The following is a 16,611-nucleotide window of genomic DNA, read 5'->3' as shown; positions in this document are numbered from 1 at the left end:
ATGTTACGCTGCGATTTGAAGATGAATGCATTTATTTTGATCGAAACTTTGCGTTGTGTAGCTTTACAATTATTGTTACGATATGTAGATCGATGAAGAAGGACACGTGGTAACAATTGACGAAACCAGTATGAAGAAAAAGTAGAAATACAACCGCGGAAAAATGTATGTAGACTGCTGGGGTTTTGGAGGTGTGGATCGGACTACGAAAAAGTGGTTCACTAAGGTTGTCTACGATGACCGAACCAAGCGCAACTTGTCCCAGTTTATCAAAACGTACATCAAACCCGGGTATGTGTATTTTTAAATGTTCCGGTACGATGCTATTCATGCTAACTTTAATTGCAAAGAACCCTTTAAATGTCTGACCAGTTTAAGTCCTATGTGACTGAGTGTTGAACGGTCGCACGAAGGTCACGCTCTACACGCTCGAGAACAACATGTTCCATGCTTGCATGCGGTACACGCACCAGTAGGTTAACCACTCCAAAACGTTTGTGGATCCATCCACCGGTGCGTTTATCAACCGCACCGAAGGAATCTGGGGGGGGGGGGGTAACCAAGGCCCAGATGGAAAGCGAGCGCGGAATGAAGAAGGTCGATGTGCCCAGCTACTAAGATCCGTGCCTATGGCGCACCTGGTATTTCGATCACGTCAAGAAGCCCAAGCCTAGCGACTACTTCCATGGCCTGGTGGCCCCGGCCGGACTGCGATAAATTGCGAGGCGGGGTGAGGGGAGTTGCCTTTCGATGCCTCGCAGCTGATCTTCGCAGAGGCAATCCGGAAAATGAAGTGCGCCCAGGCCGGACTGCGTCTACCACCACGCCAACCCGAAGCTCAAGAAGTCCTACATGTACCCCCAAAATGTGTCCGAGACTCTAGGGCTCATTGCGTGGCACCCACAGAAGTCATGGAAAGTTTGCACCTCAGCCGAGACGCGATCAACGAGTCGAAGGGGTTTGCCCGTTGCCCGTTGACTCAAGGTGAGAGGTTCGTTCGATATCAACAATTTGAAGATTGCTGCCGTTTCGCCTCGCATATAACAGTGAAAGTAGGGACACCATTAGGGCATTGGTTTCGGTTGCCATTCCCGTGGAACCAGCTGACTGGGATTCGGTTGAGTCGGATTTTGTGTGCCACGGCTATCCAGGTATTGATGACAGAACCGTAAAAACACACAAGAAAAAGGTTTACCACACAGATTATGTGATATCACATAGAAATGGTAGCCCTCACACTAATTTTACGCTTAACTACACTAAATTAGCGGGTGACACACGTCGAGATGTAAGAACACATCAAATGCCGAGGAAGTTGGAGGTAGGAGGAGGAGGGTGGGGTGGGGGGCTTCGAGTATTGTGAAGTGAATCCGCCCAGCGTCCTACACGATCACGAAGAGACCATCATGATTGGTTGAAACTACACCTAAATCCTGACCATGATTCGCTATAAATTGACTGGTGTGCGGCCACCGTCTCAAGATGCCTCCAAGCTACACGTGGACTACGATCTGTAGTGACATGGCTCGCGAGGATTCCCAGCTGCTGATGGAGGACATGAAGTTCTTCATCATCGTGAAAAGCCAACTGGTTCCCTGCGTTGTGTGCGCGCTGACAAGGCCAGATAAGATGCGCTACCAGCTGCTACGCTGCTCCTCGGAAACATGCCGGGCTGCCACGCCGTATGAAGCATGCCCATGGATGGGGAAGGTGCTGACCTGTCAAGAGCTCCATCGGGTGACGATCATGGAAGTCGGTGCCCATGAGACGCTCGTCAGAGACCCACAGAGGCCCAAGATGACACCTCGACTGAAAGACTACAGCCGCCAAATGGCGACGCAAGGGTTGAAGCCAGCTCGAATCCGCATGGGCATCGCTCGGCGTTTTGGCTTGTCGGAGACCGACTTGCCGACCCTCAGCCAAGTGCAATGGTTCGCTGCCGCGTACACCAAGGCTAATGAGGCGAGGCGGGTGAACGCCTTGATCGTCCAGGTGTATAGCGCACTATGCTGGACCGAATCGGTTCGGATTACCAGAGATATCCGCTGCAATCCGATAGTCCTCGGAGGACAGGATGTGAACCGGGGGCCGGGAGGATCGCTTGGACTTGGCGTGTGTCAACCCCTATAGGTATCGTTTACCTTTGGCGGACCGGACTTCACCGAGTGAGTTGTTGTAAATACAGAATCGAGTCTGCTGGGTGTGTTCCTGAAACAAACTACACCGAATGAACAGAAAGTCAGACCGAATCGAAGGGACCACAGTCAGATCCACAATTCAGTATAACCAACACACAGAAATACAATGCCGAGCTAAACGTCACAAAATATACAGCCACCACTTATTCTTTAAGAGGGGGTCTATACGCCAGTCAACTTAGGAGCCGTCACCCAAGGCACTGGTCAACCCTGGATGCACACTCACTTACGCGCACCACCCTCACAGAGTGAGGGAACAATACAAAATATAAGTCAATCCTATCACACAGTAGTCAATCAATTCAGTCTCGGGGGTGACTACCTCTACCGCCTAAGACACACAGGATGGACTATGAAATGGATGCCCGGATAGAGCACGCAAATTGGAAATAAAGCTCTCACAGATCACTCCAGGGCGCGACACCCCAGTCCCTGCCGACTTTGCCTTGGTACCTTTGAGTCCCCACTACACCAGTGCTCGCAACACCAGTGAGGCCTTGAAACGTCCTCCGTTTTAAGATCGCACGAAGGCGGATCCCACGTATAGGCTCTTGAAGACGTCAATGTCAGGGGGAATTCCCAGCCCGAAGAAAGACGTCCGCGTGTTCTCGGCAAATTGGTTTCTGTTTGATCTTACGTTTGGCTAGCTATCTGTTTCACTTCACTGACTTCTAATAAAGGTTTCACTATGCTTGACTTGTCTTGGATATGCTTCGACCTTGTGCACGGGACTTCGATCTTCTTGCACTGAGCTTGGGTATGCTTGACTTGGCTTGGTTATCGGGCACCTTGTCGACGTCAACGTTCCTTCGGCAACACTCATCTGGCGACAGGGGTACGTGGGTACGGCGTCTCATCAAATCCGCACTGGGCCTCTACATCTAATCACGTGAGCCATCCTGTGTCGCTTGACGTTCTTGGTCGATCCGGTCCTGGATTGCTGCTACACACACAGCAGTACTGGACTTGTTGTTGGTGCGGTCACGATCCAGTATGGGCACCAGGGGTCAGACCGAATTGATCATCCGGTCCGGCCTCATTCAGTACGGCACCTTGGCCTCCGGTGCGTCGCTACCGGGTGCACCACGATCCAGTCCGGCAAACAGTGTACTTTGTCCAGCGAGGTCTTGGGCGCATGGGAGCAAGGTGGGCATGGTGAACTTGGGGGTTGGTCCGATGTCTTGACGGAGCCAATGCAGGCAGCAGCCAGGATACGTTCACTGGCTGCACTTGCGCGCCTTAGGCTTATCCTGCGGTCAGGGAAGTCGGCGGACGGACAGGATGTGTTACTCCACACCGAATATGAGCGCTCATCCGGTGGGCACATCTCCGATCCTGTGAGCCCATGCTTACTGCAAGCACCGGGTCCCGCCAAATCCACTATGCGCATCCACTATCCACATGTCACACTCCACGTCACTGGATTCCTGTTCACTGCGACCAGTCACAGTCAGGCAAAGGGTCGTCCCATCCCAGCGGTCAGACATGGGTGCGAATAAAAATCCTTTCCCACATCGTGTCAACCGCCCCTCTGCTCAGGTTCTTTCACAGAGGATCTTGCCACCGAGGTGACAGGACATGAACAGACCCACACACGATGGATCCCACTCCGGGTGGTAGGGGGTACCGAATCGCAAAACCGTTGAAAGGCTCTTTCCCAGAACTCAAGTCAGCCATCGTCTCGTCTCTGTAGCAAGTCTCCACACATCACAATCAAACCGTCGGGAGCAGCCGGCTTCACGTCACAATCCATTTTCGATCGCGAGACTCATCACCGCCATGGAAGAGGTCGGCGACAATGCGGGGACGCCTGGCAGCGGACTGCCGGGCCCGGCACAACCTCCGCACGCCCCTCCAGATGGAGAGGTCGCTGCGGGTGCCAACTCGGGCTCAGGCGGAGGCGCCGGTGAAGCGCGCGGCGAGCGCACGTCTTCTGGCGGCGTCAATCAAGTTGATGACGACGTCGAGATGTCCAGCGCTGACGGCAAGGACGATCCCTCGCACAGCAAGGCGCCGTCGGAGGCGTCTGACAATAACAGCGACGAACACAGTGAGCGCAACCTGAAGACAGAGGGCGACACGATGGAAGAGCGCCTGGCAGCCAAGCAACGCAGCATTCCTGGGCGCGTCCTGTCCGTGGTCGAGGCGCTCAACATGCCTGCGGGTAGCGGCCTTCCGGCGCGACGCAATCCTGCGCCACCATCCAGACCAGGCATGACCGCAAGCTGGGAGGCACCGAGTGGGTATGCACCGGATGGCGCGTTTCGTTTTGTTGGGGTTCCTGCTCACATGCGTCACCTCGAAGACGACCGCTACATGCGTGACGGATACGCTGGTCTCGAAGTGCTCACAACGATGGAATGCTTCTCAGCGACGGACCTGGCGGACCTGAATGAGCTGGTGGGCGAGGCCGAAGACGTGAACGAGTTCTTTCTTCGACCTCGCGCCGGGCCACCACCCAGTCCGACCGAGTTAGAGGCGCTGCTCGACTCTGTCCAGATGCGTCGTGAGCTGGCATCAATCTTGTCGGTCTACGATCCTCACGATCTGGCACTGCGTGCATTCAGTATGACTACGTTCATGCGCCGCTTGTTGATCCGGTACCGGACCATTCGCGGGGAGATGCAGGCGACCGGGTCGTCCACGATCGAGAAGCTGTTGACCGCCCAGAAGGAGAGCTCCCAGTTCGAGGCTCACGTCACGCGGCTGCAGGGACAATGGAGAGCTGTCTTCAATGACCTCAAAGAGACGAAAGAGGCAACAGCGGCACGGTACCGGGCGGACTTCAAGAAACTCATGGTGGAACACGAGGTCGAGAAACAAGCGCTACGAGACCGAATCGCTGCCTTGGAGTTCAAGCTCAAAACATCCAGTACGTGGGTCGAGTCCCTCGAGTCTGAGGTCTTCAACGTCGACCGCATGATGAACCTCCTTAACAGGAACCAGACTAAGGTGACTGGCAACTGGAAGCGTCTGGAGGAGTTGTTCAAGCACCACCGATCCGTACCACGCCTCCCACCGAATGGCAGACTCTGATCTCAGTCACCTCTGCATATGACGCATTCACCGATCCCGGGCCGTTCGAGTTCCGACACGACGGCGACACCGACACGGAAGAGAAGGGCAACGACGGCTCTGAATCGAGTGAGGGCGGCACAGGGTCGCGTGGCAAGCGCGTCACTATTGTGGATGTCACAGGCGAGGCTCCACCCGGTAAGACTTCCTCGTCAGAACGTCGATCCAGTGGCGGCAAGCGTCGTCACAAGGCGGTGGCTCGGGTCGTGAATCGCCCCATAGCCTGGAATCCCAACGAGGAAGATGCGCGCCCCATGGACCAAGAATATCCAGTCGATGAAAACCTTGCATGCGCTTCACTCGCCGGGCTTCCCGTTGTGTGGCGCAAGCTTCGGACGGATCTTCATCTGGCCATGCGGACTGGATTGACGTACTCGGAAGTCACGACTCTGTTGAACAGTGACGAAATGGCCCATCGCTTGTTCCATCCTTACGATCTGTCCTGCATGCTGGCTCAGATGATGTACTGGAACCAACTGGACAAGGCTTATTGGACAACCTACGTGCCAGAACGATACTTCCTCCACGCGGAGAGCATACTGGATCGCTAATCGGTGGCCCGACCAGATGGACCCCACACAAGATGACAGTGAGCTGCTCTTGGACGAGAACGAAGAGGACGTTGACAACGAGGATCGTGACGGCAACTGGGAACCCAGCGAGGAGGCTCAAGCCAAGATCGACCGGATGGAAGCTCGTGAGGCAGCAGCGCAACAGGATGTCACTGAGGTACCGGACGCCAACGCTGCACCGGATCTCGTTTTGCCTTCGACTCGTAGTCCCAAGCGCAGGGCTAGTTCGGTGTCATCTCAATCGGATTCAGCCACCACTGGGTCTGGCAAGAAATGCAAGAAGTCTCGACTTGGTGATGAACGCAAGAAGTCTCCACTCGCTCGCAAGGAGATGAAAGATCTTACTCCTGAAGAGCTGACCGTGATCGAGGAACCGGGTCGAGGCATCACTTCGTGGCGCCACAAGGGCATCCTGACCACTTTTGCACCCAGTACGACTTACGCCGTCTACGAGTCCGCAGGTTTCCCTGACTACGCACCGAACCACAACGGCGGGACGGGGCCACTCAAGGATCGCTTCAATGTGGACGAGTACCGGGCGATCATGGAGACCCGACCGGGCGAGCGGATGTACAAGCGTCGTGTCATCAACCTCCTCTTCCACAAGCGTTACGCCTTGGGAGTGACGTCGTGCTGACCAAGATCGTGAAGTTCATGAAGGACAACGCGCTGGTCATCTGGTACGCGGGACACTGGGTGACGTATCCGGAGGACTCGTCGTATGGGGTGAAGGAGAAAAAGAAACGCAAGGGTCTGCATGATCCTGCCATCAAGAAATACGCCGAGTTGATCACCGAACTTCTGAAAGCAGGAGCCCCGAAGACGATTCTGTACGAGCCAGGCATCTGGGTGTATCCTGCGAAGGTCTGTCCCTGGATCCTGTTTGACAAGTCCGAGAAGAAACCGGATGGGAAGCCGTACACGATGGCCGAGCAGCTCGAAATCCTGGATCGCGAAGAACCGGCTCGCATCCAGTGGACAGGGTGGGCCCTCGATAGGATCATCGCGGATCGTCCGACGCACATCCGGAAAATGCTGCTGTCTCCCGATGAGCGTGCCAACAACTGGGTCTGCACTGATCACCGTAGCTAGTTGCACACTCGGTGTAGCCACAAGCTAATCTCCACAATTTCATGTCATTCACGTTCATCACCTCACTCCTTCGTCTTAGTCTTATGTCATGCAGTCCGTCTGCTCGTCATTCTGTCGCTCACTCCATTCAGGGGCGCAGTCACTGGTCGATTCAGTCGGTATCTTCATCTTTCCACTACTCCACTCGAATTCTCTACAAATTCAGCGTCGGCAGTTCACAATCAAAATCACATTCAGTTTCAGTCAGGTCACACGTCGGCGGTCAGGATCGAGTGTTCAATCCGGTACTAGACACTGGGGTGGTCATCACCAGCCTGCATAGACTGGAACCTGGCCTTAGCACGGGCACTCTGATTGAATTCATACAGAAGCTCATCACAATTGAGCCTGGTCACTGGTAACCACTCAGGATCGTCGTATCCTTTCCACTTGATCAGGTACTAGCGGAATCTCTTGGAAGTACGAGTGCGCTTGGCCCACCGGAGGTCCAGAATCTTTTCCACTTCGTACTCATCATTCTGTTCGTCCGGCTCCCAGCTGTCCTCGGGCAGCAGGGCTGCATCGAAATCGTCGTCATCATCCAGATCGAGTTCCGCGGTAGGTAGCTTCGTAAACAGAGCGCGAGGCTTGAGGCGGCTGATGTGTACCCAGGGGTAACACGATATCCTGTGTCCTCCACCTTGAGTTTCACTCTGAAGTCATCGTGTACCTCTTCGATCCTGAACGGCCCATGCCACATGTGAGCCAGCTTGCTGCTCAATCCGGTCTGGACTTTCGGGCTGTAGAGCCATACCGAATCACCCTTCTCAAATCCTGTCTTCAGCCTCTAGGACAATTCTCTCCACTTGCGTGTCTGTTCTTCCGATCGTGTTCGCTTCGCTTGTCTCTGGAGGTCCTCGGCACAGGCTATTGCGTAGCTGTAGTCGCGCTGAAATTTCCGACGCCACTCGTACGCAGTGCGTTCAGGCACACTAGATGCTTTCGGACCTAACATCGCCGTCACCGTGCCTTGCGCATCCCAACCGTGTACCAGATAGAATGGAATGTCCAATCGGGTCGCGTCGAACGAGGTGTTGAGGGCGAACATCAGTCGCTCAGCGTGATCATCCCAGTCAGACTGGTCAGACTCAGCGATGTAAGCGCGGACGCTTCGGATGACGGTCTGCACGGACGATATGCCAACGTGGCGCGCTGACGACTGCCGAGTAGCTCCCGAAACCGAGTGAAGACCTCACTCATGAAACGTGGGTCTTGATCGTGTCTGATCATCGACGACGCACCGAAATTCCGGAAGACTCGCTCTTCATAGGCCTCTGCTACATCCTGTGCCGTAGTAGACGACATGGGTTTACACATCACGTAATCAGAGAATAAATCATGAAAAAGCAGTAGGAAGGTGTTCCCTCGTGCCGACTTGGGCATGTGCGTCACAAAATCCATCAACACAACTTCAAACGGGCGCCTGGGCTCGATGTTACCAGGTGACGGTCCAGGGTTGGGAGGTCGCCCCTTTCCACTTGCACAGTCAACGCACTCCTTCACGAAACGTTCCACGTCGGCATACATGCCGGGCCAATAGAACTCGGGTAACCGCTCGTGGGTGCGGGTAATTCCCTGGTGTCCACCTTGAAAGTCCTCGTGAGCGTAATGCAGCAAGTCAGCGTGCAGTGTTTGTGGCACCACAAGACGTGGCTCATCCTGTACGTCCCGAGGTCGATCTCGAGTAGACCGCGCGAGTCGATACAGGATGTCTCTGGCATCCAGTGCAAACAAGTCCGAGAGCTTCGCGATCTTGCGAAGCCGCCTCGAAGAGAATCGATCCAGGTCGCCACTCAGATACGCTTTGACTTCCGAAATGAACTCATCCTGATCTTGGTGTGCCTTAATCCTGCGCCACCTCTCGGCTTGGAACTCCAACGGACCCAATGGGCCACTCGACTCTGTCTGTTCCTGTGTTCTCGATCTGGTCAGGACCGCCATGACTCGAGCACAGTGAGGTAACGGAGCAGAACCGGGGTCCTGTTCGACATTGTCTGGTGACCCCACATCCGGTGTCACCACCTTCTTAGCAGCCGATCCATCTGGTGCATCCTGAACTCCCTCACTCACATCCTGCGCCACAACCACTGGCTTCATCAGCTTTTCGTGGATCTTTGACACTCGCTGCAGATGGATTCGTTCCTCCTCATCCTGGACAGTCCACGTGATACCCAGCGCCAGCGTCTTGGAGGTCAGGTAGTCCGCGGCCGAATTGTATTCACGTTTCACATGAACGAGCCGAAGCGTACTGAATCGTCCTTCCAGAGTTTTGCACCGAGCCAGATGTCGTTGAAGGTTGGGTTGGTTGCAGTTAATCAGCCCTTGGACTTGTTGTATCACAATGCGAGAGTCTCCAATCACGATCAGGTCTTGAACGCCCCGATCCAGTGCCATGGTCAGTCCATTCAGTATGCCGTGATATTCTGCATCGTTCACAGTGACATCACTCAGGATGAAACCTTGTGCATCCAGTACGCTCCAACCAGGCAGGCTCCACAGGATGCATCCGCAGCTTCCTTGGCGAGTCGACGTCTTGGCTGCTCCATCGAAGCTTAACACAATCCCCTCAAAGTCAGCGACCAACATCTCCATGCTCACCACCGGTGGTGGCTTGACCCGCCCCTTGGCTGGAATTAGCGACTCTGCGATCCGGTCCAAGTGCTCTCGGGGGGTGATACCCGCACCGAGTATAGCGGCTAGACCGTCTTCATCTCGCTGAATTCGGCGAACTTCCAGGTCCCACTGGGAAAGAGTGACGCCCCATGGTACGCAACGTCCATCCGCCGACTTGGACTGAATCACCCACTTGAGTACCGAATAGCGGGTGTACACGATTATCGAACATCCTTCCAGGATCGTCCTGAATACATCCAGTACTCTCATGATCGCGATGACTTCCTTCTCCGCAACGTGATATCGGACTTCCGAGTCATTCAGTACACGCCCCGTGAAGTGGACGGGCTGAATCAGTCCGTCATACTCTTGACCGAGGACTGCACAGGCTGCCCACTGGTTCGCGTGAGGAATGATGACGAACGGCTTGGTCCGGTCCGGATGACGTAACAATGGGGTCGACACGATCTTCCGCTTCAGGATCTCGAACGCTTCCTTCGCCTTCGACAAGTCCCTACCGGATCGCACTTGGTCGTCGCTCAGCTCGTACGGGACTGCAGCTACCACCGGGAAATCCTCTATGAACTTGTGGTAGTAGTTCAGACTGCCGAGGAAGGACTGGATCCCCTTCAGAGTAGACGGGAATGGTAGATCCAGTACGCCCTTAGCGATCTTCGGCGTCGCCCTGAGTCCTTCTGCACTGATCTCATGAGAGAGATACGGGATCGAGCGCTTACCGAATTCACTCTTCGGTAGACTGACAGAGATGTTCCAATACCGCAACCGAAACAGTAGCGCATCCAGATCGATGCAAAGTTGATTCCACGTAGGCGCCCCATGCGCGATGTCGTCAATGTACGAGCTCCGTCCTAGGACAGGGCCCATCTGCATCGGTGCCGGGATGTTACGTTGGAACACAGTCATCTGGTCTGTCAGCGCGGGTAGACGTCGGCCAGACAGGATTTCGTCGTCCGATCCGGTGTCGCTCCCTGCGACGTTGTCCTCTTGCGGCTTCAAACCCAAATAATCTAGTACGTCCTGATCCACCTGAGCTTCCTTACCAGGTGGTAGTCGAACAAAGCCCCACAGACAGTTGTTGAGCATCTGCTGGTACACCAGCGGAGCATTCTTCAGACCAAATGGCATGCGTCGCCACTGGTAGTGACCGAACGGCGACACGAACGCCGAGATGAGCTTCGCTCCGTCATCCTGATCGCCCAGAAGCCGCTGGCCATGTCCAGACTCATAAACCACATCGCGCTCTCGAACCCGATTAGCAGGTCGTCAATGAGCGGGAGAGGATAGTTGGACAACTGGATGAACCCGTTCACGATCCGGTAATCAATGCACATCCGGATGTCGACCCCGTTCTTCTTCAGTACGATCACGATCGGTGACGCCCAGGGTGACGTAGATGTCTCGATCAATCCAGTCTCCAACAACTTCTTCAGCAACGCGTACACCTTCATCGCAAGGTGTGGCGCGACCGAGCGTGCCCTCTGTGCGACAGGCTTAGCGTCTCCACATCCAGATCGCAAACAACTCCGCGAGCTGGGGCAGGTGCCGCATTTCCATCACCTAAGAAGATACTTCGGTGGTACCTCAGGATGCCACGTAATCGGTGTTCGTCATCCGGCGTGCTCACGCCAGGTTCGCCAACATCAGCCTTGTCAATGTCGCACTCGGGACTTAAATCCTGCACCTCCGGGAGGAGTGCGAGTTGGTCTCGCAGCTGGGAGAGCAGATCGCTCCCTTCGTGAATGTACACGGCTGGTTCAAAGTCCAACTCCTCCACACTTAGTCGCATGACCCGCTCGTACTCTTCTTTGAGTTTCTGCACCGGAGTGCAGGGCAGGATACCGGATGGTAAGTCGGAGACATCCTCGTCGGTCACAGCTAGTGTGTCTTCCGACACTTCGTCTTCATCCGGTGTAACCGCGTCAAAGAAGTCCTCGTCATCTCCATCCTGTGCAACATCCTCATCCGGTGCGACAGCCTCGAAAAACTCTTCGTCATCCGATTCGGTGTCACTGGCGAAGTCCTCAGCACCACCCGGAGTCGCACTAGACGTCACAGTCGGGTCAGTCTCTGGTTCCTTCGTCAGCGGTGTTATGCGCTTGAAGCTCGGTTCTTTCTCAACCAGGTCCTCCACGACCGGATCCTCACCGAGTTCCACGATTCTGTCCGACTCGGTCACCGGATTCTGCAACACCGAGGTGAAACACGTCAGGTCCTTCTTCCCGTCCGGATGTAGCATCAACTTGGTCGGCCATGAGTACTTCGCAGGCTCCACGGCGGGCGGTTCACGATCCCAGAGTGATTGCAGCCGACGTTGTTCCCTCAGCTGACCCTGTTTGGACAAGGTGTTCTCGTAGATCATCACCTGCCACTCCTTGTATGCCCTCGATCCTGGACGGACGAACCGTCCTACGGTCGGAAAGAATCCCAATGTAGGCCAGCGTGGTCCCGGCCACGATCCAGAGATTGTTGGACGAGATGTTTACGACCTTGACTGCCTCGGGCCAGGACTTCGCTCCGTACACGATCTTGGTCACCCAGCGATCACCACGTCCAGCCCACACCACTTCTCGCTGTGGGTTGGCTTGGCCGAACCGGATGCGCACAACAGCCTCCTCACCGGGTCGAAGGTACAGGGTCTCCGGCGCTTGGACTGGCAACCTCATTCCTTGTCGGCGTTGCACCTTGTCCCCGGACATGAGCACAGGCTCTTCATCCGGTAACTGCAGAAGTCCTTCTCGTACACACAACCGAACGCCGGCACAGAACATAAAGTTCATAGCCAATAGCACGTCCACACCTTCACCGATATTCGCAACCCAGATGTCCATGACGTACACCACTCTCGATCCGAGCGTGATCTTGACTTGCGTGCTAGCAGAGATGTAAGTGGTGTTGCCACCCAGTCCGGACACCTTGATCTGTTTATGCCGGTTGAGCTTGATCGTGAGTCTACGCGCAAGATCCAAACTGATCATACTCACCGACGCTCCGGTGTCCAACAAAATCTGCAAGCGGAAGTCGTTCACTGCGCCATGTACCGTAGCCACCTCATGCGAATCCTTGTCTGGCTCATGATCAACTCACCATCCATACCGCTCACCCGGTTCCAGCCGAAATTCGGTCGGTCCATCCGGTGCTCGCAATTCGGAACGGCTCAATCCAGAACGATCATCAACTTGGTCAGGCTGAATCGGGTCATCGTTGCTCAGAGAAATCATGCATTGTTGGTTATCTTGGTGGCTGATCCTCAGCTCTGGTCCGACGTAGGCTAACACACACAATTAAGGGGCCTTAAGCCCGGCGGGTACTGGGTCCCCACCCAGCGGGCTTGGTGGTTTAACGGCCCCCCTGAATTCGCCTTGTCATCCAATAGCTGATCCAGTAGGTTCTTCAGTATGTCCTTCAGTGCTCCATCTTGTGCCAGCTTCTTCAGTGCTTCGATGGTCTTCATAAGTTCACACGGTCCTTCATGAAATCGTTCACAAATCCTGCACGGGTTGACCTTGCACACGCGCATCGGGTATCCGCGTCGGTGACAGCGATCACACACGATGTCTATCCAGCAATTCTCTTGTCGGTGTCCAGGCCTCTCGCACTTCTCACAGAATTCATTCCAATCAGGATTGCTTCTTCTCGGCGACTGCGGCGCGGGGGGCTGACCGAATCGAGACGCCCCTGACTGTTGGCCAGGTGGCGGCGGTCTCCATCCTGAGCCCGTCAGCACCCTGAACACTGCGTCACGTAGTACACCTTCATCCAGCACTGGCGGTACCAGGTCGGGATCCACCGGTCGTGTCGAGGCAGGAGGGACCGAGTCGTGCTTTGGTGCGACCCGAATCGGTGTTGATCCACCTCGTCTTGGAAACGCACATGACGATCCTCTTTGTCTGATTCATCCTCGCTCTGAACGACGTAAGCGCGGCCAGGACCCTTCGGTCTGAATCGCTCGCGTTCGTGGTCTCGATGCACGTTGCCCGCGCGGAAATCGCGTGATCTGGATGCCGAGTTCTCACGTCCGCTGTCCTGGTGATCGTCTTCGTATTGACGCAGAATGAACTCCAGGTCGTCGATGCTGTGCAGACGCTGGGCTCTTCAGACTGGATCGAAGCTTCGACTCGGTCAGCTTCCGGATAAAACGCTTGATGTGCATCTCACGCGTCCTAGATGACTTCTTGAACTCCATATTCGCCTTGCAGGCGGCCGCATTCAGTCGGTAGAAGAAGTCAAGCGCCGATTCAGTCCGTCCTTGCTCGATCGTGTAGTACCTCTCCGAGTCGGACATCCTGGACCGGCAGTACTTGCGCTTGAACGCATGGGATAGCTGGGTCCAGTCGTCTCGTACATGCCTCGGCAATTGTGCACGCCAGTGGCGAGTGGATGTAGGAAGCTTCAGGCGTAACTCGTACACCTTCATGCTGTCCGTCCAACCACCCTGAACGGTCAAGGTGAGGAATCGCTCCCACCATCGTGTCCGCATATGGTACGACGCCTTGTCGTCGAAGTCTTCGAGTGAGTTTGAGTTCACGTACGGCCGGAAGTTCATCACCGTCATGCCGTCCTTCGTCGTCACCGACGTGGAGTGCGTGAGCACGTTCGCGAGCGAGTCGTCGGAGTCGCTTGAGCTGTAGCCTTCGTCGTAGCCGTCATCAGAGCTCGAGTCCGGGTCGGATCCGGAGGGGTCACCACTTCCGCGACTTCGCCCACCGGATGGGCGCTTGCGCGGTCCTGACCTGGTGTCCTTCGCATCCTTCGCAGGCTCCTGCTTCACGGGCACCTTCTTCGCGTCCTTCGCGGGTGCATCCTGCTTGTCCTTCGCCAGCGCAGCTTGAACAGCGCGCGCCTTGGCTCCCGTGGTTGCTCTCGCCTTGAGAACGCTGTTGATCGTCGCCTGAAGTTGGGCTGCTAGAAGCTCGTCGGCACGCGGCGTCGCATACTGGATGGACGCCTGACCAGACTGGATAGGCACACTGGATACTGGGTACAATGTCTCACGCCCGGTCTCTGTCTTCACATGCGACACCGAATCAGATCCCGATGTTGCTTGAGCCACTGGATTTTCCTGGCGTGTTGCACGAAGGTTGTGTAACTGGTGGGCCTGAAACCGCTGAATGTTCCGGGAAGATTCTCGCTCCCTCTCCCGCTCAGCTTCAATCTGGTGGACCTTCTCTTGGAATAAATCCAGTTGAGCGTTGAGTCCCCGTTGCACATCTTCGGCCCATCGGGTTCGTTCGGCTTCGGCTTGCGCTTCCTGTTGTCTCCAGCGTTCGGCGAACTCGGCGGCAGCGCAGTCTTCAAGGAGAAAATGACCAACGAAAGAGAGACCAGGGCGGCCGTCAAGACTGAAGGAGCCTACCAAGTACGAGCGATTGCTTACGCGTGGAAACAGCAACCGGCAAAGCGAATTCAAGGCTTCTGTCTTGAAATTTGCAACAGCATCATGATGGCGCTGAACGAAGAGGAAGACGCTCCAAACCTAGATGTCTGGAACATCCACTTCAGCACGCACACCGCTAAGGACAAATTGACCACGGGAGGGTGGGTCCTCTACCACCAGACGGCCTCTCATCAGTGAATTCCCAGAAAAGCAGGAAGTCTCTACTTGGGGCTAACAAACACACCGACGGACGCCGCAGCACGAACGCTGAACCAAGGGTTGACAGAGCTCAATGTGATGACTACCCCGGGCTCGACGTATCTCCGCATTGATAGTCTTGACAAGAAACTACAAGTGGAGCTCCAACAACTCAAGGCTGACATTCAAGCAACGGGCCCAGTAGCCGCGCTCGCCAAGGACTTAAACGCGATTTTCTCAGTGCAGTGGGGTTCACCTGCTGGAACTGCGCTCCGAGCGGCTAAGTTGATGGCAAAAACAAGCACTACAACCATCTACGATACCCACAGCACAGGCGGAGCTTTGATCCCCAACTCTAGGACAAGGAAAACGATTGCAGACTCCACACCCCAGCTGCAAAAGCAACAACAACACTCAAAGACGGTCGACATACAGGCACGTATCACTACATATGTTAATTAAGCTCAAATAGAAGGCCACTTAAACCAGACGCTACTGTAGGGGTACGTGAGCCTTTGCATGTTTGCCTGTCATTTGAGCAGGAAGCGGCAAAATGTGCCTGCCAGCGAACCGATCAGCCGCCATAACCATGATGAGGGGGCCTGTGATAGGCACAAGTTCTACATACAACGGTGACAGGATGCTCGAACCCGGCCCCAACGTGTCAAGTACTTCTGCATGATTCTTGCCAAGATCAAGCCTAGCAGACCCGTAGTTACATGTAGTGCAACAGTTGACCATGGCACTGAGAAGCACTAGTAGTGGGTCATGGAACATTACGCCGGCAGTTTTTTTCCTTACCGTAATTTACCACCGAGAACATTCCTGAAACCTTCTTTCGGGACAGCAGCGATTTCAACGACGACCCCTCTCGACCACTTGAGAGCGAGAGTCACGTCTTTTCGATATGAGGGTAGTTTTAGAACCTCTGAACCGGTCAGATCTAATAGACGTTGATTTGACGACGCCCACTTTATAGCGAGAGCCACGTCTTTTGGATCTTAGGGCGTTTCGGGACCGCTCGTTCAAACAATATTGATAAAACCAATAGAACATTACGCCGGCAGTTTTTTATTTTCATAATTTCTTACCGTAATTTACCTCCGAGAACGGTGCTAGAACGATCTTTGTGGATAGTCGTCCGTTTTACCAACACGACCTCTCAACCACCTCAGAGCTCGAGGAGGCGTCCGTTAGCCAGCGACCAGACGCGCGACCCTGTAATCGTGCAGGATCGCACATGCGAGGGTAAGATGAAACTCCCAATAATTACTGGCACATTACCACGTCATTTTCAGAATTAAATTTTTTTCAAAAAAAATTAAGAGGCTATGTATATAGATACCCACACATAGAACATGACGATCGAACTATCTTTCGGAAAATACAAAGGTCAATCCATTGAGGATGTATTCAAGAATGATCCTGG

The 16,611-nt window shown here is 54.7% G+C and overlaps 4 protein-coding genes across 4 annotated transcripts; all 4 read left to right on the top strand.

The window, feature by feature from the left end:
- Positions 1–476: 476 nt before the first annotated feature.
- PHYSODRAFT_535824 (hypothetical protein) lies at positions 477–674 on the top strand (the record flags this gene model as incomplete). Its single annotated transcript, XM_009541558.1, has 1 exon — positions 477–674. A coding segment is annotated over one exon (198 nt), but the record flags the coding sequence as incomplete, so codon positions are not given.
- An 808-nt stretch (positions 675–1,482) lies between these two features.
- Positions 1,483–1,953, top strand: PHYSODRAFT_365783 (hypothetical protein; the record flags this gene model as incomplete). The annotated part of the gene is made up of 1 exon (XM_009541557.1): positions 1,483–1,953. A coding segment is annotated over one exon (471 nt), but the record flags the coding sequence as incomplete, so codon positions are not given.
- A 2,327-nt stretch (positions 1,954–4,280) lies between these two features.
- On the top strand, positions 4,281–5,234 carry PHYSODRAFT_535760 (hypothetical protein; the record flags this gene model as incomplete). The annotated part of the gene is made up of 1 exon (XM_009541556.1): positions 4,281–5,234. The coding sequence occupies one exon, from the start codon at positions 4,281–4,283 to the stop codon at positions 5,232–5,234; it is 954 nt and encodes a 317-aa protein (XP_009539851.1).
- Positions 5,235–5,527: 293 nt separating this feature from the next.
- PHYSODRAFT_535803 (hypothetical protein) lies at positions 5,528–5,824 on the top strand (the record flags this gene model as incomplete). The annotated part of the gene is made up of 1 exon (XM_009541555.1): positions 5,528–5,824. The coding sequence occupies one exon, from the start codon at positions 5,528–5,530 to the stop codon at positions 5,822–5,824; it is 297 nt and encodes a 98-aa protein (XP_009539850.1).
- Between the last annotated feature and the right edge of the window lie 10,787 nt (positions 5,825–16,611).

This window comes from Phytophthora sojae (assembly GCF_000149755.1).
Source record: "Phytophthora sojae unplaced genomic scaffold PHYSOscaffold_25, whole genome shotgun sequence".
Lineage (NCBI taxonomy): Eukaryota > Oomycota > Peronosporomycetes > Peronosporales > Peronosporaceae > Phytophthora > Phytophthora sojae.
Note: the sequence above shows the minus strand (reverse complement) of the source record. Positions and strands in the feature narration are given on the sequence as shown.